Source organism: Arachis ipaensis, chromosome B1, assembly GCF_059453495.1.
Source record: "Arachis ipaensis isolate K30076 ecotype BB chromosome B1, ASM5945349v1, whole genome shotgun sequence".
NCBI classification, from domain to species: domain Eukaryota; kingdom Viridiplantae; phylum Streptophyta; class Magnoliopsida; order Fabales; family Fabaceae; genus Arachis; species Arachis ipaensis.
Window position 1 is genome coordinate 5,970,726 of NC_142436.1, and position 21,635 is coordinate 5,992,360.

At 31.1% G+C, this 21,635-nt stretch overlaps 3 protein-coding genes across 3 annotated transcripts; all 3 read left to right on the forward strand.

Moving 5' to 3' along the window:
* The first annotated feature begins 557 nt into the window (after positions 1 to 557).
* LOC107610048 (uncharacterized) lies at positions 558 to 4,589 on the forward strand. The gene is made up of 4 exons (XM_016312150.3): positions 558 to 786; positions 1,649 to 2,121; positions 2,964 to 3,567; positions 4,043 to 4,589. Exons 1-4 carry the CDS (start codon positions 697 to 699, stop codon positions 4,490 to 4,492), a joined length of 1,617 nt encoding a protein of 538 aa, XP_016167636.1. The 5' UTR covers positions 558 to 696; the 3' UTR covers positions 4,493 to 4,589.
* Positions 4,590 to 5,668: 1,079 nt separating this feature from the next.
* Positions 5,669 to 7,341, forward strand: LOC110271549 (uncharacterized). Its single transcript, XM_088503322.1, has 5 exons — positions 5,669 to 5,748; positions 5,824 to 6,039; positions 6,304 to 6,405; positions 6,479 to 6,957; positions 7,077 to 7,341. Exons 1-4 carry the CDS (start codon positions 5,710 to 5,712, stop codon positions 6,686 to 6,688), a joined length of 567 nt encoding a protein of 188 aa, XP_088359448.1. The 5' UTR covers positions 5,669 to 5,709; the 3' UTR covers positions 6,689 to 6,957; positions 7,077 to 7,341.
* A 5,823-nt stretch (positions 7,342 to 13,164) lies between these two features.
* Positions 13,165 to 14,100, forward strand: LOC107645001 (uncharacterized). The gene has a single exon (XM_016348998.2). The coding sequence runs from the start codon at positions 13,165 to 13,167 to the stop codon at positions 14,098 to 14,100; it is 936 nt and encodes a 311-aa protein (XP_016204484.2).
* Positions 14,101 to 21,635: the final 7,535 nt, after the last annotated feature.

The following is a 21,635-nucleotide window of genomic DNA, read 5'->3' on the forward strand; positions in this document are numbered from 1 at the left end:
CAACTTGTACGTGAAGAAAAAGCATACTGTCTAGACATTATTATCCTAAATATTTTATGTTTTGTTTAGAATGGAAAAAAGAGTGCAAACTCAAAGTCAATTAATTGTCTCAGCATTAAAACAAAGTAAGAGAGAAAAAATATTTAAAAATAAAAAATTACACTTTATTTTTTTAAGTGAAAATCTAAAATTTAGAGGATCCAAATTCATAAAGAGATATGACAGAATGACTCATGATCGTATGAGTTCAATAAATTAACATAAAAATAGGATCATAGGAGAAGAAAAAATTAAAGGAAAGAAAGAAATTAGGACTTAGAGAGAAAAAGAAAAGATAAAAAATAAATTAGGTGAATTATATAAGTATATGTTGTCCAAAATAAATTCTTGTCCGACTTATCTTCAATTGTCTGCAGAGGAAGAAATGAATAACAATAAAATACATTACTTTTCGTGCAAGAAAAATCCAAATAACATAATTTAATAAATGTAGGATTAGAAAAAAGATTTAAAAAAATAAAAAAATAGATAGATTCAAAGTCAAAATATTGGCCACCGGAATGAGTAGTCAAAGATTTAATAAGATTCCATTGTGTTGAGGCAAACATGTTCCATTTCAATTACATGTCCTAGTTTGTTGAAAATTTGTTTCCTTAATATTATTATTCATCTCATTTCCCAGGTTCAACTGCATGCATGGAGACACCTAAATTCAGCACAGGCTTTGTTTTTTGTTTATTCTTGTTTTGTGTTCATGCAGCATTGGTCTTTGCTTCAACCTCAAATGTATGATACTTCTTCCCTATCTCTCACATACTCTTTTTTTTTTTTTTTTAATAAATTAGTTTTGTAACCAAATTTTCTCTTTCAAGTTTAGTTATATGTTAAAAGAAGTTGAAATAGAGTTTTTATTTTACAAATTGAAAAAAAAAAAGTAGAGTTAAGTAGTAAATATTAAAAAAAGGGAAAGTATAGGGAGCCAATGGAATATTTGTACAATGTGAACAATGGAGGTTTAGGGAGTATTAGAGATATAAACATTAGTGTTACCTTTTTCCATCGGCGTAAGCTTCTGGGATGATTAGTATCATGACATGGTATAAGAGCTTTAGATCTGAAAGGTCAAAAGTTTGATCTTTAGTGAACCCCAAAATCATCTTAAGCTTTTGGGATGAGTGATTTTATGATATAAGATGTTTAATATTATGGGTGATGTTCATTTTGTAACTCATATAACCCATAGCCCATTGTACACATTGTACAAATATTCCATTGGCGTTTTCAATGTATTCATACAGAAAGGCTGACATAGATGTTATGGGTTAGCGGAATCTTTTTCCCGTGTTCCATATTTCTTCTTTTCTGAATCCCTTCCGTAAAGGAGCCGAATGAAACAAAAGTTTCACGTTCGGTTTTGAATTAGAGACGTTAAAAAAAAAAAAGATAAATAAACGTCGACTATAACCCCTAGCCTTCCAAGCTAACGATGCGGGTTCGATTCCTCTAGTAGGACTCTTCAAAAAATTTATAACCTTTATTTTGAGAATTTTTAGGGTATATAAGTATTGGTGGAAGAAAATGGGCTCCTTAAATTCCTACAAATTAGTAAATAAAATTTAATTTTCAAATTGAATTTTCTTGATTTTAGTGGCAACATTCACAAGATTGGTTGAACCATGGTGGAGATTTGTTCAACAGAAGATATGGCTATAAAGAGTTTAAAATCAGCCCCAAAACAGCACCGAACCTAAGTTTGAAGTGGAAATTCTATGCAGGAAAAGATATAACTGCAACACCAGCAATATATGAAGATACCCTTTATTTTCCAAGTTGGAATGGTAACATATATGCAGTGAATGAAACAAATGGATCCCTTATTTGGAAGCAGAACTTGCATGAATTAACAGGTCTAAATGCAACTGGATTAGTGCTCAATGTGAATTGGACAGTGTCAAGATCAACTCCTACAATAGTTGGTGATCATGATTTATTGATGGTTGGAATTTATGGCCCTGCTGCAGTTATTGGTCTAAACAGAACAAATGGTAAGCTTTTGTGGTTAACCTATTTGGATCATCATCCTGCAGCACTTATCACCATGTCTGGAACATATTACAAAGGGTTAGTACATGAATAATAATGCCACCTTTCTCTTTCTAATTCATACTCTGCATTTCTTCTTCTTTTTTAGTTTTTTTTTAGTTTTTTTTTGGGGGTAAAGTTAAACTCAATACTCAATAGTTATGCTGATGAACTTGGTGGCAAAATACATCTTTAAAAAATATATATATGTTTGCTGCTATTCTATTTTTGGATTCATAAGTTTTTTTAATTATTCTTGAAGTTTTATAATTCAAACATTTCTAATTTGATTTTTATACTGAAGAAAGAATTTTCAATAAGTTTCTTTTAATTGTGATTAAGTCCCTTTGTACAATTTATTTCCTATTGTCTAACATGGAGTTTAACTACAATATTTTAAATTAAAAGTCTAGTTGAAATAAAATTGTTTATATGCTATAAGATTTTGATATGAAGTATTTTAGTTACAAGATCTTAATTAAAAAGATTTCTATTGTAATATAAAAAATCTAATAAAACTTTATAAAGTAAAGAGACATTAAAAATTGAACAAAACTAGAGGGACATCTATAATAATTTAACCTAAAGTGTTTCCACAAAGTCAACCATCTGAAAATGTTAGAAAACAGCAAATCCTTGTTCAGTTGTTGATAATAAATATATTACTACGCAATATGCCTTAAATATGAGATGACATTTATTTTATTTTGCATCAAGAGGTATACTCTATGATTGTTCAAAGAATATGATGAGCTATTCAACATTATGCAAGTTCTTACCCAATCTAAGTTGCAAACCAGAATTGAACAAATGTGGCAATATTTTTATCTTACACTTTCAATTGAATTCTGAATTACTTATGGTGCATTGGTATCCATTAGAGGTTACTATGTTGGAACATCATCACTAGAAGAAGCTGAAACCATTGAACGATGCTGCATATTTCGAGGCAGCATGGCGAAACTTGATGCCTTATCCGGCGCCATCATATGGCAAACCTACACGTTACCGGATAACAATGGCACGGTTGGAGGGTATGCAGGAGCAGCCATATGGGGTAGCAGCCCCTCCATTGATGCTCAAAGAAACCATGTCTACATTGCCACTGGGAACCTCTACTCTGCGCCGCAACGAATACTTGAGTGTCAAGAAAGGCAGAGCAACAGAACAGTGCCTACTGAACCTGATGACTGTGTTGAGCCTGAAAACCACTCCAATTCAATCTTGGCCCTTGATTTGGACACTGGAAAGATCGAATGGTACCGGCAACTAGGAGGGTATGATGTATGGTTTTATCAATGCAACAATGCTTCAATTCCCGGTTGTCCTCCTTCTGGTCCTACCCCTGATGCTGATTTTGGTGAGGCACCAATGATGTTGAGTGTATATGTTAATGGAACTAAGAAAGATCTTGTTGCTGCTGTTCAGAAAAGTGGCTATGCATGGGCTTTGGATCGCAACAATGGCAACATTACTTGGTTCACGGTAAGACCTGAAAACGTTTTGAATCAAAGACTGGCTGAACTCAAGTGTGAGTCACACTAAAATGTTTGACATAGATAAAGCAATTAGAATCATAAATGAAATCAATTATAACAGTAAATCATTACCTAATGAAGTGATAAATGAAAACCTCAATCACATTTCAAGATTACACAAAGTCAAATCCTATCATAAAAAATTTATTTTTATCATGTATCAATAACTGTGTTGTATCATAACAAATTCATGCTTTTCATAATTCTCACCGTGGATAAAAAATGTTATATACACACAAAAAATAAGTCACTGAATCAATCATTATATATTTGTATATAAAATATATTTAACTTGTTTTCAATATACACTGATGTGATGACTGATTTTTTGTTTATAGGTGGTATGGTTGAAGCTTACATGTAGAGCAGTAACTAATCAATGAATAAAACATTCACACTTTTGAGCTTTGCCCCTTTTGCAGGAAGCTGGACCAGGCGGAATAGTAGGAGGAGGAACATGGGGTGCGGCGACGGACGAAAGGAGAGTTTACACAAACATTGTAAATTCCGGGGCCAAAAACTTCACTCTTGCACCATCAAACAGAACCACAACTAGTGGTGGTTGGGTGGCAATGGATGCAAATAATGGGAAAATTGTATGGTCCACTGCTAATCCTAGTAACAGCACTTCTATTGGACCTGTTAGTGTTGCAAATGATGTTGTCTTTGCTGGATCAATAGACCTATTGGGGTCAATATATGCAATGAATGCAAAAAATGGGAAGATTTTGTGGTCCTACAAAACTGGAGCAAGTGTCTATGGAGGCATGTCAATTAGCAACGGTTGCATATATGTTGGCAGTGGTTATAATGTTAGTTTGGGGTTTCCTATCTTGTCGGGTGGAACCTCGTTATCTGCATTTTGTGTCTAAGAACTTTACATCATATATTGTTAACTACTCCACTCACTGTGAGTAATGTAAACTTTTTTCAATAAAATTATCAAGAAAAGTAAATTTGTTCTATCAATTTTAATGGTGTTGGTTTTATCTAGCCGATGTCATCAGTGTTAGAATTTGATGCATGGATTCAATAGTTTCTGGCTTAACAGTAAACACTTAATCCAAGAAGTTGGATATTATCCATATCGGTTGAAACTCTGAATGCTTAAACAACTTGGGCTGATCTAGTGATTAGTTCACTAGTTCGCTTAAGCAAGTATCCGAGTTCGAATCCCACATTGTAGATGTAGTAACCTATTTTCGATTCGCGACGGATTAGTTCTAAGCTTGTCGGACGAGGGATATCGTGAATGCTTAACTTGGATCTATTCTTGTTATTGATCCTATTTTCCCCCCCTTCACTCTGTTGTTGGTCTGCTGTTGCTTACTAATTGAACAACCTGCATTATTCTGAGTAAGCATCTTTATGAATGTTTGTTGTATGTTGAAAGGAACTACTCATTGAAATTTTATGTTCACTTTATAGTATGCTGCATTAGATTATTGACCTTCTGTTATATGCCACTTTCTGATAATAGATTACTTAAACAAGCCTCTGCATCTAGTTTGGCAACTCTTATGTTTCCAGTACTATTTATAGGAGCCAGGAATTGAAGTCTTCTTTGTAGGCTTCTATTATTTTCCCTTTGTTTATCTGTAATTATATAGAAGAAAATTAGAATACATTATTTCCTAATAAGTTCGGCCTCGATGAGGGGCCCTGTTCTTTTTCCTTTGTAAATACATACTCTCTTTAGAGTATACCTGATTTTATCTTTCTTAATAATTGTGTATTCTTTGCATGTCTTATTTACTTAGATATGGATAGAAGTTGGATTTTGAATCCACAGGGCAGTGTAGAATACCAGGAAGGAGTGAAACATTTGTCGGACTTTACATTTGCTAATGCATCGTCTGATGGCATGATAAAGTGTCCTTGTTCTCTATGTGGGTTTCGATATTTTCAAACAAGAGAGGATGCGTACGATCACTTGTTGGTTATATCATGGGGAGAGGCACGTAAAAGAGAGCTCTAACTGTAAACGAGAAGCCAAACGCACTAGATCCCGTGCCTATTGAGTGGTTTTGTGGGAGTTTTGGGGAATGACTTTGAAAATTTTCCCATTTGTGAAGAAAGTTGGAAGACAATGAGAGGGAAAGACCAAGTGTATAACAATATTGTCAAGGTATAATTTTTTAGTTGTGTTTGCACAGAGTCAATTTGGTTTTAAATTACTAACAAGTTTGATTTATTTTTGTAGGCGAGCTTCCACTTTGAGGAGGATAGTGAAGGCATGATCAAGCAGATGATTGTGAAGAGAATAGGCAAAATTTGGAAGGATACAAGAAGAAAGTTGTTTCACCAATTTTATGATGGAACAAAGACTTTGGAACAGAATATTGCCCAATGCCCAGAAGGAATAGATCCAAGTCATTGGAAATGGTCCCTTGAATACCGCATGAGGGCTGACACACAGGTCAAAGTTATTGAATAATGAATTGGTATCTAAGTATATTTATCTATGGCATATTGAGTTGGATTAAATTGTTTTCTTAGTATACTTATATATGATGGCACAATTGGAGAAGTGCAGAAAAAATGCACTCACACAGGCTGTTCAAAAAGCTTAGCAAGGCGAAGAGAAGAAGAGATAATCAGTCTCAAAGTTGTTTTAGGCTATTTCATTGTTTTCTTATTTTTCATTTGTTGGGTTTATAATTGTCTCAATGTCAATATACAGGAACGATTACAGGGGAGACGCGTTAGTCGAGGAGAGATTTGGAATAAGGTGCATAAGAGAAAGGATGTCTCTTATATCCATAATAATGTGCAAACCACGGGTGTAAGTATTTTGTTAAAGCTATGTTTTCCTTTAGAATTTAAAAGTGCTACAATTGAACTCTTATATGTGACAGGAAACGATTATGAATATTGCGTGTTTAGATGACTCTTCTAGGGAACTACCACAAAATGATCCAGTTACTCAAGCTCTTGAAAAAAGAACACCCAGGTCGAGTTCATGGTGTGGGTTTCAAGCCATGTTCTACTCAACGCTCTGCTGGTCAAACTGCACAACAGTTGAGTCATGGAGCTCAAATAGAGCTGAATTAGAGTGTACTTGTTGAACTACAGGCAACGATGGCAGCAGAGAAGTTGAAACGGCAGGCCATGGAAAATGTTTTGAGAGGTGAAAACTCAATCAACTTCACGTGAAGTTGATAGCTGAGAGCTGTTAAATGATTTGAATGATTTGATTAAATTTTTATCTAACTACTCTCAGTTATTAACTTTACGTAAAATTAACTGCACCTAAGTTTCCACCGTTTTGAGATACCTTATTCAACAGCAAGGAGATGATTTACCATCTGACGTTGCGGCATGGTTGAATTCCTTGGTACGCATCCTGAGTTTAAGAAATGTGCTTAGATTTCGTCTACAATTTATTAGTGTGTTGAATCAAATAGATATATGATTTATCATCAAAACATGAATGTATCTGTATCTATTTTTCAGACATCGGACAAGCGGAGTGCACCGATTTCGTCACCTGTAAGGCCATCTTCTTGTGGCAGTTAAAGGAGTAGCGACAATTTTAGAATTGCTGCAATGAAACAAGACATACAATTCAAATTTGCAGCGGCTAAAGGAAAGTCACAAGTATGTGGCTATTGAAAGCGCCACTAAAGATATGCGTTGCAAGTGCCAATAAAGTGACCCTTGCTAATTGTTTGTCAAGTTAATTTACACGTAATTTTAATTTAACTTAATTTAGGCACATGCCCACAAAACGTGGTTGAAATTAGTTTCTGAAACTCTATATTTTTACATATTTTATTACTTATTTAATTGTATAATTTTATAGAATTGATCTTTATTTTTATATTGTGTGTATACTTGTGTCCGTAAACTTCATTCATATAACAAAATGTTTTCGTCTTGTCTTATAAAAAAAAGCAGCTTAGTGTACAAGGCTCCCTTTGGTTGGATCTGGGAAATGTACACATCTTGGGAAGTTCTGTGGTGCTTACACAAAAAGAATGCATGCGATGCTGTGCTTGGGTGTCGTAATGAGATAAAGACGCGTGTATGGGTTTGGTGATATGGGCCGAAGTAGTGGATTTGAACTCAACCAAAAAAGGGAGGGAGGAAATTGCATCGGACAAAATGAAAGCTAACCCAAAAGACAAAAGAAAAAAGAAAAGTGGTTCAAAAACATGAGAGGAATAACAAGCTCCATCTCCTCTCTCAAAAAATCTTGAATATTCATGTCTGTATTTTATTTCAAACAATTTTTAAAATAATATCCATTACCAAAGTAGTAAAAAATTAGGGCCTAAAATCAATACATGTTTCGGCCTCATATCAAAATCTATAACAATATATAATCTATAACAATATATAATAGGAATAGGGAATTTTGGTATCCAATTCTTTTTTTTTCTTATTTTACTCCTATTTTTATAAACTAAAACTATGTACTCAGTCATGTTTTGTAAACTCTCCATTAACCGACGAGAGAGTTACGTAACTTCTTCACTTTCAATCATGAAAGGGATTAAAATCAAACTGCTCACTCTCAATTATAAAAAGAATTAAAATACTTATCTTTTAATAATATAAAAATTATTACCAAAATATTTTATTAATAGTATTCTAAAGATAATTAAAATGTTTAATAATAAATATAAACATTTTAATATAAGCATTTTATTATTTTTAAAACACCTGCATAGAGGGTTAACATTATAATAGAAAAATATTTTATTAAACATTTTGAGTAATATTTTTATATAACAGGTAATCTATAACAATATATAAGTGCTAGATTTAAGTTTCAATATTGTCCTTAATGAGAGAGATTTATTATGAAAAAAAATTTTTTGGTCAGTTACTTTAAATAAAAAAAACTTCCACCCATTTTAAACATCGACTTCATTACAAATTTTCTATTGGATGTAAATCATTGTTGCGAATTTTTAATGAATAAAAATAAAATAATTTAAACAGCGCAATTTTTTTTAAATAAATGTATAAAGAATAATTTTTCTCTTTAAATTATTATTATCCTATTATTTTAATATACTCTTAGTATCTACACAATATATAATGATAATTTGTATTCAAATTTAAGTTCCAATATTACTTCTAGAAAAAGGTTTATTATTAAAAAAATTCTTCTGCCATACAAAAAATTTCTACCTATTTTTTCATAGGGACAATTTTTTTAAAAATAAATTTACGCAGAATAATTTATCTCTTCAAATTATTCTCATACTCTTTTAATATACTCTACATACTTACACAATATATAATGTCAATTGGCGTCTAAATTTAAATTTTAATATTACCTTTAATAACAGAAGTTTATTATTAAAATAATTTCTACACATGTTTTACAGCAACTTTATTAAAAGTTTTCTATTGTATATAAATTATTCATGCAGATTTTTTTTATTATGGATATGTTTTTATAAGAATAAAAGTAAAATAGTTTAATAGGGCAATATTTTTTTAAAAAACTTTACACAGAATAATTTTTGTACCAATATATCATGATTCATTTTATATATAATATTCATTCATCTAAGTTCATTCATGAAATATCTTATAAAAATTGTATTTAAGTAATTTTTTTAATCTTATAACTATTTTATATTTTAAAATTTTTTAATATATCATGATTCATTTTTTGTATTGTATTTTTATTCCAGGTTTATTTTTATGTTTCATTTTAGTTTTGTTAATAAAAAAGTATGAACATTAATTTTAATTTTTAACTTTTAGGATAAATAAAAAGATGAGACATTTTTTAATAAATTAGATGATTGAAAAATTAATTATTATAGAAGAAGTTAAGTTTATTTTTTGACTATAAGAATACATATAATTCACTCTTAAATGCAATCAAAATAAATATAAATTTATTCAAATTTTTAAATTTTACATTAATTATTAAAATCATGATATAATAGATGTACTCCTATAAAAAAAATGAAAATGACTTCATAATTTAAATTTATTAAAATTATGATATAATAGATGTACTTCTATAAAAAAAATGAAAATGACTCCATAATTTATTCAATTGTTTAAATTTTACATTAATTATTAAAATTATGATATAATACATGTATTCCTATAAAAAAATGAAAATGACTTCATAATTTATTTTTTTTAATTTAAATTTATTTATTTTATACTTTTTACATATATTGAAGTACTTAAAATATTATATTTTTTTATAATTTATTTTTTAATTATTGATATTAAATTTATAATTTCAAAAATAAAAATATAAAAATATTTTTTTAATTCAATAGAAAAGCAGCTGAGCAGACATGACAGTGCCTGTTTAGCCGCTAGTATAGAATATATATGTTCCATACCAAAAATTCACTACTATAATTCGAACCACATGATTACATGAATGTTTTAAGTGAATAATTTCAAAATATTTTATTTTTGTATGAAATTTGTTGTTGATTTTAAATTTAAATTATATCTTCTTATTTTAAATTATTTTTAATTTTTGTTAAATATTTTTAATGATTGTATTATTATAATCTTGATGTTAACAAAAAATATAATAATATTTTATTTAAATTAATATAATTATTTTGTTAATTAAATTAAAATAATAATTAAATAATTCTTTAAAAAATTAGAATTTAGAACATTCATTAGTATGTGTTTATAAATGCTACTCAAAATTATTCATAAATTACAACACAATTTAATCCCACCCTATGATAATAAATTAACGTATAAATGGAACTCAAAATTGTTCATAATCTGCACAATCATTCTTTGTTTTTTATCAGGATAATCATTCTATTTTAGTATTTTTTGTTGATCCAAGATAGATGTATCATAACGTGAAACTCATATGCCAACAACAGCTCCATGCCTGTCAGAAATTTTTATTGACGGACTCATCACCATAAACTTGATTCTTTGCGTATCTTATTCGCCCAAAAACAAGCCCAACCTCTCTTACCCCACTTGAATACTATTCTTATCAGTCCAACCACCTCCAAAAATAGTTAATAGAAATGTGAGAAGTGTTGATCCAATAAAATATTATAAAATAGAACAAAATAATACATGCCTGTTTTAAATTAAGCTCTTTTTTCACAATTTTTTTTTTGTCAATGGATTGGACAACCCCAATTTTAGGTAGTCTAATGAATTGGACAACTCCTAATTTTAGATACACAATACATGCACACACTCTTCACATATTTATTATATTTTTCCCCTCAAATGCATCCTCTAGAGTTTGAACTCTAAACGTTAGTGGTGGAGAGGGGGTGAAACGGCCACATGAGGTAAGGCTCTTCGGCTCTTTTTCCACAACTTTAAATGCACATTGAATTTGCATGGGACAAACAACAACCACAACAATAATAATGAGAGTGTTAGGTAAATAATGACCATCTTGAACAATATAAATAACCACCAATTAAATAAAAATACACTATATCTCTAAATTAACTATCTAAATCTTAATATTAAAATAACTATCTATACTGGATGCCTCCGGTACGGGTTGAGAGATGGATCGAAAACTTACGGGTCGGGCGGATGTCGGATTGTTTGACTGAAGCAATGGGGTGGTACCTGCAAAGACACTCCAACGCTCAAGTCAGAATGGATCTAAGAGGTATAAGGTGTGAGGAGTGAATGACATACCTGAAGGGACCAGGGGCTCCCTTTTATATAGGTGATGGTGATTATCTTATTTTATCTTATTCGATTAAGATAAGGGAAGTATTTGAATTTGATTGTCGGTTAGAAGTTCTAGTAGGTCGGTTTTGGACTTTCCAAAAGGGTGAAGCGGGTCGGACCCGGGTAATCGGGTTCGGAGACCGTTCCGGGTGTGGGATCCGTGGGCCGGATCCGTAACACCATTCGTACACCTAGTGAAATGAATATCCGATATATCTATTATTCACATTATTTAGTATTTTAATTGTCTACCTATATTTTTCCTTATAATAAATTTGGAAACCGATAATAATTCTTTTATAATTTGCTTTAATGGCGTAGGAGAAGGTCAAATTAAAATATATAAAATACTAAATGCCCCAATTCACTAATTAATATAATTTATTAAATAAAATTACTCTATTTTGAGTATTTTCACTCACCAATTAATTTACCCCACTAATTTCACTAATTACTAGACAATAAGATAAAATTATATTAATAATATTGTTAGTACTTCCAATTAATAAATTATTTCAAAACCTAAAAATATAGGTATTATAAAGAGAATCGTGTGGGTTAAAAAATTATTATTTGGCCATTCTAAAAAATGACTTTAAGAATTAGATTTTAATATAATTTTTTTCAACTATTATTAGTAAAATAAGATCTTTTTATCTTTAAAATTTAATAATTTTATATCAATTGATTTATTTAAAAAAATTTTATTGTAAATGACTAATTTTTTAAAAACAAAAACACAAAGAAAAATCTAAATATCAAATTTTGCTTCAATTTTTTTTATATTTTTTAAATATTTATTTAAATATAATTACAAAAATTCAAATTAAATAGATAATTTATTTATTAAATATAAATTTTTTTTGTCATTTATAAAAAAATATAAATTTATTAATTTTTTCTGTTACATTTTCAAACCATTCTAAAACTATTTTGTCGAGTACTAAATTGACATTTAATTCTTTATCAAATTTTTTAATGCTTCGAACCCTATATTCATGTCACTTGCATCACAATAGAAAAAAAAAAGCAATCATGGATCCAAATCCACTATAATCAAAGGGTATTTTTGTCTTTTAAATATTAAATTAAAATTTTATTTTTTAATATATTTAAACAACATTAATCACAAAATTAATATTGTCAATGAGTTGTAACTCATATGGTATTTGTCTTTCTTCTTGGTATAGAAGCCTTAAATTTAAACCTCTTCTAGTATAACAAAAAGAAAAAGTGACAAAAGGATATTTTTGTTTTTTTAATTAATATTTAAATGAATATTATAGAATTTAGAAGTAACCTTCTATAAAGGTAATTTTTGTATTTTTTTTAAATTAAATTCAAAATTTTTAATATTTAAAACAATTAAATAACTCTAATTTCAAAAGGGTATTTTTATCTTTTAAAATTAAACTTAATTTCTAATTCAAACTAAATACCCTTAATCTTAAAAGGTATTTTAGTCTTTTATTTATATGATTACTTCTAATTTTAAAAGAGTTATCTAATATTTTATAGAATTCATATACAAACTAATTATTTTACTAAAAAATTATTGGAATATCAAATCCTCCATATTTTGAATAGTTTAAACATACAATTTTCAATTAGAATACCAATTCCATATTTTCTAACAACAGTGAACACGTGCAGTAGTTATTTGCAACATGCCCCAAGAAACCAAAACGTACAAACCCTATTTAATTAACTTGTGTTCCAAGCAACTATACAAAACATAAACCCTTCACTTCAGTTCATAGGGTTTTTCCCTTCTCACTTAATCAACAATCCTCCGCTAGGATTGCATTCTATTAACTACCATATTTTTGTTCCAAAGTCTTCAACTTTTGTTCCTGCGAATTCTTATTCTACAATGCCCACTAAATCTTCAGATGCTGCCAGCAAAAAGGTACCCCAAAAAAGAGTTTTTTCCTCTTCAACATTATTCAGCCATGTTCATCTATTCAACAACAACAACGGTAACAGCAATGTTCTTGTTTCTCGTGCCAACAAGAGAGCTAAGGTAGAAAAGAGTGAAGAAGGTTCAAGGATGAAGAAGGGTACTACTACTGAGGCTGATGCAAAAATAATTGATTTTGAGAAGAAGAAACGAAGTTCTTCAGGTATGGATCGATTCAAGAAGATGCAATGTTCAGTAACGCTAAGAAGGTTATTGGTTCATCCAGATGGAGTGTATTTCAAGAAAGGAAAGGCTTCGCGGATTCATGATGATTCAAAGCCTTCGATGGATTTGGAGAGTGTTCAATCGAAGCTACGGAACGATTTGTACAAGAAAACTGATCAATTTGCCTCTGATATCAGAACGGTGTTTCGCAATGCCATGTCCTGGTACCCTTCGAGGCATGAAGTTCATCGAATCGCCGCGAAGTTAAGCGATCTTTTCGAGACAAAGTGGAAGGATTTGGAGGGAAGATGGCTAGCTGAGAAGGAAAACAAGTTAGAGAATGAAGAAAAAAAGCCAAATTCAAAGCCTTTGAAATTGAATGCAGGGGAGAAAAGGAAACAACTTTCTGATTCAGATTTGTCAATTGCTATTGCTGAAGCTAAATTAATATTGGAGAAGAAGAAAACCAATGAAGCTACACAACAGAACAGAGTTTGCTTGCAAAGGAAGAAACAGAGGGAGATGATGCAGAAAATGGAGAGAACAGTTTTCTTTGATGATGCTTTCAAGTCCTTTCAGGATTTGGAAAACTTGTGTGGCCATTCACTGACACATTATTGCACAAAGGAAAATCCACTGTTGAAGAACCTCACAGGTTTGGTTCTTAAGGAAAAAGATCTTTAAGGTAGCGTTTGGTGGAGAGACAGAGACGGAAAGACTGAGACTGAGAGACAGAGACTAAGAGACAGGGATTGAAATAAATCTCAGTATTCTGTTTGGTGCAAAATGGGAGACAGGAATTGAAACAAGAATGAAACTCTAATTTAATTTGCACAAAGAGTAAAATTGGAATTAATTAATTGAAATGAAAGTATTTTAAGTATAAAATGTTATTAAAGTTTCAGTCTCCATCTCTAAAAATTTCAGTCCCCTGTGTCCCTACTTTTTGGAGGTACTGAAATACTGAAATTTTAGAGACAGAGACAGAAATTTTAGTACCAGTCTCTGAACTAACAAACACGATACTGAGTCTCAGTCTCTCAGTCTCTGTCTCAGTACCTCAAAACAAACACTACCTAAGAGAACAACTTTCTTAGTGAGGATTTGGAAGAAAGACAAGTTTTTTGATATTGTTCAATTTCGAGTAGAATTTGATTGTAGTTAATTTTGAAGTAACTTGAAACAATTGTAAGTATTATGTTAGCATCAATGACATTGTTTATATGTTTATATTCATTAATGTTTTTTTGGTATTGTTATATTCATTAATCTTACTCTTATCAGCGCTGATTTCATAAGTCAAAATTTGTTCATTTATGTCCAATTCTATATGCTAGTTGGGCATGTTCAATATTTTTGCATGTGTTGGACTCACCAAAAATAAAACCTGTCACATATAATCATTATAGAGCAGGTCCATAAAAAGAAAAAGAAAAAGAAATCATTATATTATAGAGATAATATTTACATAAATCAACATTTCAGTTGTGCAGAGTCTATTACAGTATTGCTATATTGTAGTATTGCATGATATTTAGGGTGTTGTTACCATTAGTATTAAGTTACATTAACTTATGGTTCTGTCAAAATTATACAGCATGTACTCCAAAAAAAAAAATCATATTGCTTGTTAATTACATGTTTTGATTCTGTTTTATTTGGTAAATTAGTTATAGTTCTGTTACTATAAAAAAAAAACGCATTTTAGTAATGGAAAGATACCCACAAACGAGAAACAGTCTCAGGTTGTAAGAATCAGATTGGACTGGCTAATTCGACCAAAAAATCAGTGAATCGGACCTTCAATCGGTCCGGTCCAATAATATGACCATTTAAGGATTAGAACCGTTGAGAATCGGTCAAAACCAGTAAAAAACTAGTCCAATTAAATCGTTCTAGAGAAAATTCCAAAATTATTGAAAATGTGATTTGAATCTAGATCATTTTTGTTATTGCATGCTCCACTTACTAGTGGTGTTCAAATCCAAATCGATTCAAATTAAACCGTTCATCCAATCCAATCTAAACCGAAAACCGATTAAAACCGCATTAATTCGGATTTGATTGGATTCTATTTTTTGCAAACCGCTGGATTAGATCAAATTTCGGATCTACTTTTCATAACCGATCCAATCCAATCCAAACCGTACAATGTACTATAATATTATTATTTTATTATTATACTTACAATTATATTTATAACATATTCAATTTGTTATACATTTTTCTATTATTCATGTATTATTATTATTTAATAAATATTTTATGTTTAAAATATTATTTATTTATTTATTGGGTTAACCACCAAAAACGCCCACGAATTATTCAAACGCTGACAGAAATGCACCCAAATTTTATTATCGACAAAAATACCTTTAAATAATTTAAAAACATAACAACAATATCCAACAGTAAATATATATTTTCAAAAAGTGCCTTAGAGATTGAATTTTGATGTGATTTTTTACAAGAATAATTAAAAAAAATGAGATATTATTATTCTTAAAATTTGATAATTTTTTTCTGAGGATATATTTTTTTGTGATTTTTTAAAGTATTATTAGTTGTTAACAAAAAAATTACAAAAAAAAATATATACACAACGAAAAATCACCAAATTTTAAGGATACTAATATCTCATTTTCTTAATCATGCTTGCAAAAAATTGTATCAAAATTCAATCTCTAATATATTTTTTGAGAAATACATATTTAATGTTAGATAATCTTGCAAAAAAAACTAACATTAAATATGTATTTCTCAAAATATACATTAGAGATTGAATTTTGATGTAATTTTTGCAAGAATAATTAAAAAAATGAGATATTATTATTCTTAAAATTTGGTAATTTTTTGTTAAGTATATATTATTTTGTAATTTTTCAAAAGTATTATTGATTGTTAACAAAAATAATTATAAAAAAATTATACACTTAACAAAAAATTATCAATTTTTATGTATAATAATATATTATTTTTATAATCATGCTTGCAAAAAATTGCATCAAAATTCAAACTCTAAGGTATTTTTTGAAAATATATATTTACTGTTGGGTATTGTTGTTGTGTTTTTAAATTATTTGAAGGCATTTTTGTCGATAGTAAAATTCGGGTGTATTTTTATCAGCGTTTGAATAATTAGAAACCATTTTTGGTAGTTAACCCTTATTTATTTTAACTAACCTATAATTTTATTTCTATTGTTATGTTATCCTTGGCTTTTTAAGATATGTTAAGACTTATTATGTCATTGTTGATTATTTAAAATTTGATGTTAAGACTTGTTATATGTATTTAATTTTTTTATTTAAAAAATCGCAAATCCAAACCGATCCAAACCGCTTGTAATCGGATCGAATTTTCAAAAAAAGTTCATCCAATCCAAACCGCATCGCACATAAATTAAGCATTTGGATCGGATGACTTTTTTTCCTTGAAACCGAACCAAACCGCACTGCGAACACCCCTACCACTTACCACTGAACTATATTATTCCTTGTTATCCTATACACTAATTATTAATTATATAGTAAAAACATACAATCATTTTATTAATATTATTTTAATTTTATACTCATTTATATTTAAATTAATTATATTTTTTATTATTCATAATTATTAATTACAATATCATTATTCTTTTTATGATTTTATGATATTTATTAAATATTATTTTTCAATAAAAATAATATAATAAATATAAACTAATTAGTTAGTTATTGAAATAAAAAATAGTTACTTTAGTATGAAAATAAAATTAAAAAATCTTTATTATAAAAAGATACTAGAATTTTATATATTTATTTTAACTGGATTATAACTTGTTGATTATAATTTGTTGAAGCTTGATTATTTTTAAAATATTAGTAAAGATATCTATTTTAAATTTTAATTTTAGACTTTTGACTATTTGATATTTTTTATTTACGTAGGACTGATTTTATCGGTTTAATCAATAACTTATCAATTGAACCAATAAACCAATGAACTAGTAATCTAATCGGTTTAATCATCAGTTCAGTTTATACAACTATGGTTCCAATGCTTAATATGCTTATGTATAATAGAATAGCTCTAACTAATTCTAAAAACTACTAACTGTGATTGTAACTAACTGTTGGTGGATCCCCAATCAAGTGAGGCCCACAAGCTTTAAAAAAAAAGAAAAAAAAAAGAAATAAAGTGGCTAATAGCCACGGAGAGAGAATGAGAGGCAAGTCCCTAATTTTGAAACAAAAAGCAAATACAGAGAGGAGAGAGTTTTTTATTGGCGCCGAAGAGGAGAAGAATTTGGGGGAAAAGAGCATGGCTATCTTGATCACATTGATTTGGTAAACTTGCTCCATTTCTTATGAAATTTTAGTATGTTATTCTTGGTGTATAGATGAACATTAGAATATAACTTGTTTGTTGTATTGCCTTCTCTTTTGCCTGATTTGAGATACCCACTTTTGTGGAGGGTTTATATTGATTCCATCAGTTTTGATGATGTATTTTGTTGATTGTTGAGATGCCCTAGTGTCACTAGAAAGACTGTTTGTGTACCCATTATTCTGATAGTGAAAGATTTTATTGGATTAGGTCCCGTGGGTTTTTTGTCCCTCTTTTGGGGGGTTTTCTCACGTTAAAATTCTGGTGTCTGATTATTTAATTTCTGCCATTATATTTGCTGCTTGGAGTATATTTGGTATTACCTATTTAATCGCACAGGTTGTGGGAAAATTATTTCTGGTGCTTCCGCTGTTAGACAGGTTCTTGTTTTGAACATTTGTTGAGTTTTTCCCAACAAAGTGGTATCTAGAGCTTTGGTTGTTTATTTCTGTGCTGATTAAATGGAGAAAAATACTCATGGACCGAATATGATCAAATTGAATTTCCAAAATTATTCAATTTGGAAGACCCTCATGGAAGATATGTTGTATAGCAAGGACTTGTATGATCTTGTGGAGGGAGATAAATCCAAAGGTACTAAATCCGATGCTGAATCGGAAGGCAGTTGCTTTGATTAGGCAATGACTTGATCTTAGCGTATATCTATATGTTGACACCGAAACGAATGCTGAGAAGATGTGGAACGAATTGAAGGAGTTATATGAGAGGAAGAATATGCAAAACAAAGCATTCTTGATTAGGAAGCTTGTCAATATGAAGTATACTGAAGGTAAATCAATACCGGAGCACTTGAGCATTTTTCAGGAGACAGTGAACCAACTGACAAATAATGAGATCACTTTGAATGATGAGTTGCAAGCCTTGTTGTTGTTGTTGAGCTCTTTGCCTGATAGTTGGGAAGTTCTGGTTGTGACACTGACTAACTCAGCTCCAAATAGGAAGTTGACGTTAGCAATGGTTAAAGAGAGCATGTTGAATGAAGAAGCCAGAAGAAAAGAGCGAGGTTTGACTAATGCCTCCTCCCAGTCAGAAGCACTTGTTTTAGAGTCACCGGGGAGAAGTCAAAGTAGAAAACCTCACAGTTCCGACAAGTCAGAGAGTCGAAGCAAGTCAAGAGGAAAGTACAAGCCAAGAAAGGAGTTCATTTGTCACCATTGTGGCAAGTCGGGGCATATCAAGAGGTATTGTAGGTTCTTGAAAAGAGAACAATCAAGGGGAAGAAACGAAGACAAAGGTAAAGATAATGATAAAGAAACTGCTGCTATTGTTTATGAAGATGTTCTAATCACGTATGATGAAAATTATGTGAATCTTGTCTGCGATGATTCCACTTGGATTATGGACTTTGGTGGCTCATGTCATGTCACTCCGAGGCGTGAATTTTTCACTTCCTATACTGCTAAAAATTTTGGCAAGATCAAATTGGGAGATAAAGGAGTGTGTGATATTATTGGTATGGGTGATATGTGGCTTGAAACCAACATGGGATGCAAGTTGCAGTTGAAGAATGTTAGGCATGCGCCAGATATGCGGTTCAATCTTATTTCAGTGAAGGTATTGGATCAAGAAGGGTATTTCACTTCCTTTGGTAGTGAAAAATGCAAAATTACCAAAGGAGCTCTCATTGTTGCTAGAGAAGACAATAGTCTCACTACTCTCTACCGATTGCAAGCAAAGTTGTGCAAAGAAGAGGTGAATGTAGTTGATGATTCCTCTTCTGATTTGTGGCATATACGTCTTGGTCACTTGAGCGAGAAAGGACTAAGCGTCTTAGCCAAGAAGCACTCACTTCCAGTGAAAGGTACAACTTTAAATACTTGCACTCATTGTTTTGTTGGAAAGCATGCTAGAGTATCATTTCATAATTCTGGACCTCATAGGAGATCACATGTTCTAGATTTAGTTCATACTGATATTTGCACTATGGATGCTAAGACACTAGGTGGTGCATCATATTTTGTTACTTTTATTGATGATTATTCTCGAAAAGTGTGGGCTTTTGTTTTGAAATCTAAAGACCAGGTGCTCGGAATCTTCAAACACTTTCATGCAAGTGTTGAAAGAGAAACAAGAAGGAAATTGAAATGTGTTCGAGCAAATATTGGTGGTGAATACAGGGGTCCGTTTGAAGAGTATTGTAAAGGACATGGGATCAAGCTTGAGAAGACTATTCCTAAGACTCCTCAACATAATGGAGTTGCAGAGAGAATGAATCGCACTATCAATGATAGAGTCAGGTGTATGCTCTCTCATGCAAAGTTGCCTAAATCCTTTTGGGGTGAAGCGATGAGGACTGCAGTAGATCTGATCAACCTTTCTCCTTCAGTTCCACTAAATGGTGATGTTCCAGAGAAAGTTTGGAGAGGGAAAGATGTCTCCTATAGTCACTTGCGAGTGTTCGGCTGCAGGGCTTTTGTTCACATTCCAAGAGATGAAAGGTCTAAACTTGATGGAAAGTCAAAGCAGTGTATCTTCATGAGTTATGGTCACGAAGACTTTGGTTACAGATTATGGGATCCAGTGAGCAAGAAGATAATTAGAAGCCGAGATATGATTTTTCTTGAAGACCAAACTATTGAAGATCTTGAGAAGACAGATAAGCCAACAATAACTGTTAGACGTTCTGCTGATGATGAACCTGGTCCTTCCACTAGACCTCCTGTTGATGGGGGAGATGTACAAGTTGATAATGATGGTGATGATTTGCATGATGAACATACACCTCAACTTGAGGTGCCAGATGTTGAAGTTCCACCTGAACCACCAGTTGAGCATGAATTGAGAAGATCTACTAGAGAGCGCCATCCTTCTCAGAAATGCTCTCCTCATGAGTATGTGATAAACATTGAGACTGGGAAGCCAGAGAGCTACCAGGAAGCTATGTCTGATGAGCATAAGGAAGATTGGTTGAAGGCCATGCAAGAAGAAATGAAATCCTTGCATGAGAATCATACTTTTGAATTGGTGAAGTTACCGAAGGGTAAGAGAGCATTTAAGAATAAATGGGTGTTCAAATTGAAAGCGGATGAAAATGTCTCACGGCCAAAGTACAAAGCTCGATTGGTTGTGAAAGGCTTTGAACAAAAGAAAGGTATTGATTTTGATGAGATTTTCTCTCCCGTTATAAAGATGTCTTCTATTCGAGTTGTGCTTGGATTGGCAGCTAGCTTGAATTTAGAAGTTGAGCAGCTTGATGTGAAGACTGCATTCCCTCACAGTGACAGATAAAGAAATTTACATGGACCAACCAGAGGGTTTCGAGGTTAAAAGAAAGGAGCATCTTGTATGCAAGTTGAAGAAGAGCTTATATGGGCTGAAGCAAGCGCCAAGGCAGTGGTACACGAAGTTTGATTCCTTCATGGAAGGTCATGGGTATAGTAAGACTCCTTCTGATCATTGTGTCTATGTTAAGAAATTTTCTGATGGTGATTTTATAATTCTCTTGCTTTATGTTGATGACATGTTGATTGTTGGTCATGACACTAAGAAGATTGAAAGTCTCAAGAAAGACTTGAACAGATCCTTTGCTATGAAGGATTTGGGTCCTGCAAAGAAAATTCTTGGCATGAGTATCACTCGTCACAGGAAGAATGGAAAATGATTAGCGGATAATTTATACGCTTTTTGACATTGTTTTTAGTAGGATCTAGTTACTTTTAGGGATGTTTTCATTAGTTTTTATGTTAAATTCACATTTCTGGACTTTACTATGAGTTTGTGTGTTTTTCTGTGATTTCAGGTATTTTCTGGCTGAAATTGAGGGACTTGAGCAGAAATCAGATTCAGAGGTTGAAGAAGGACTGCTGATGCTGTTGGATTCTGACCTC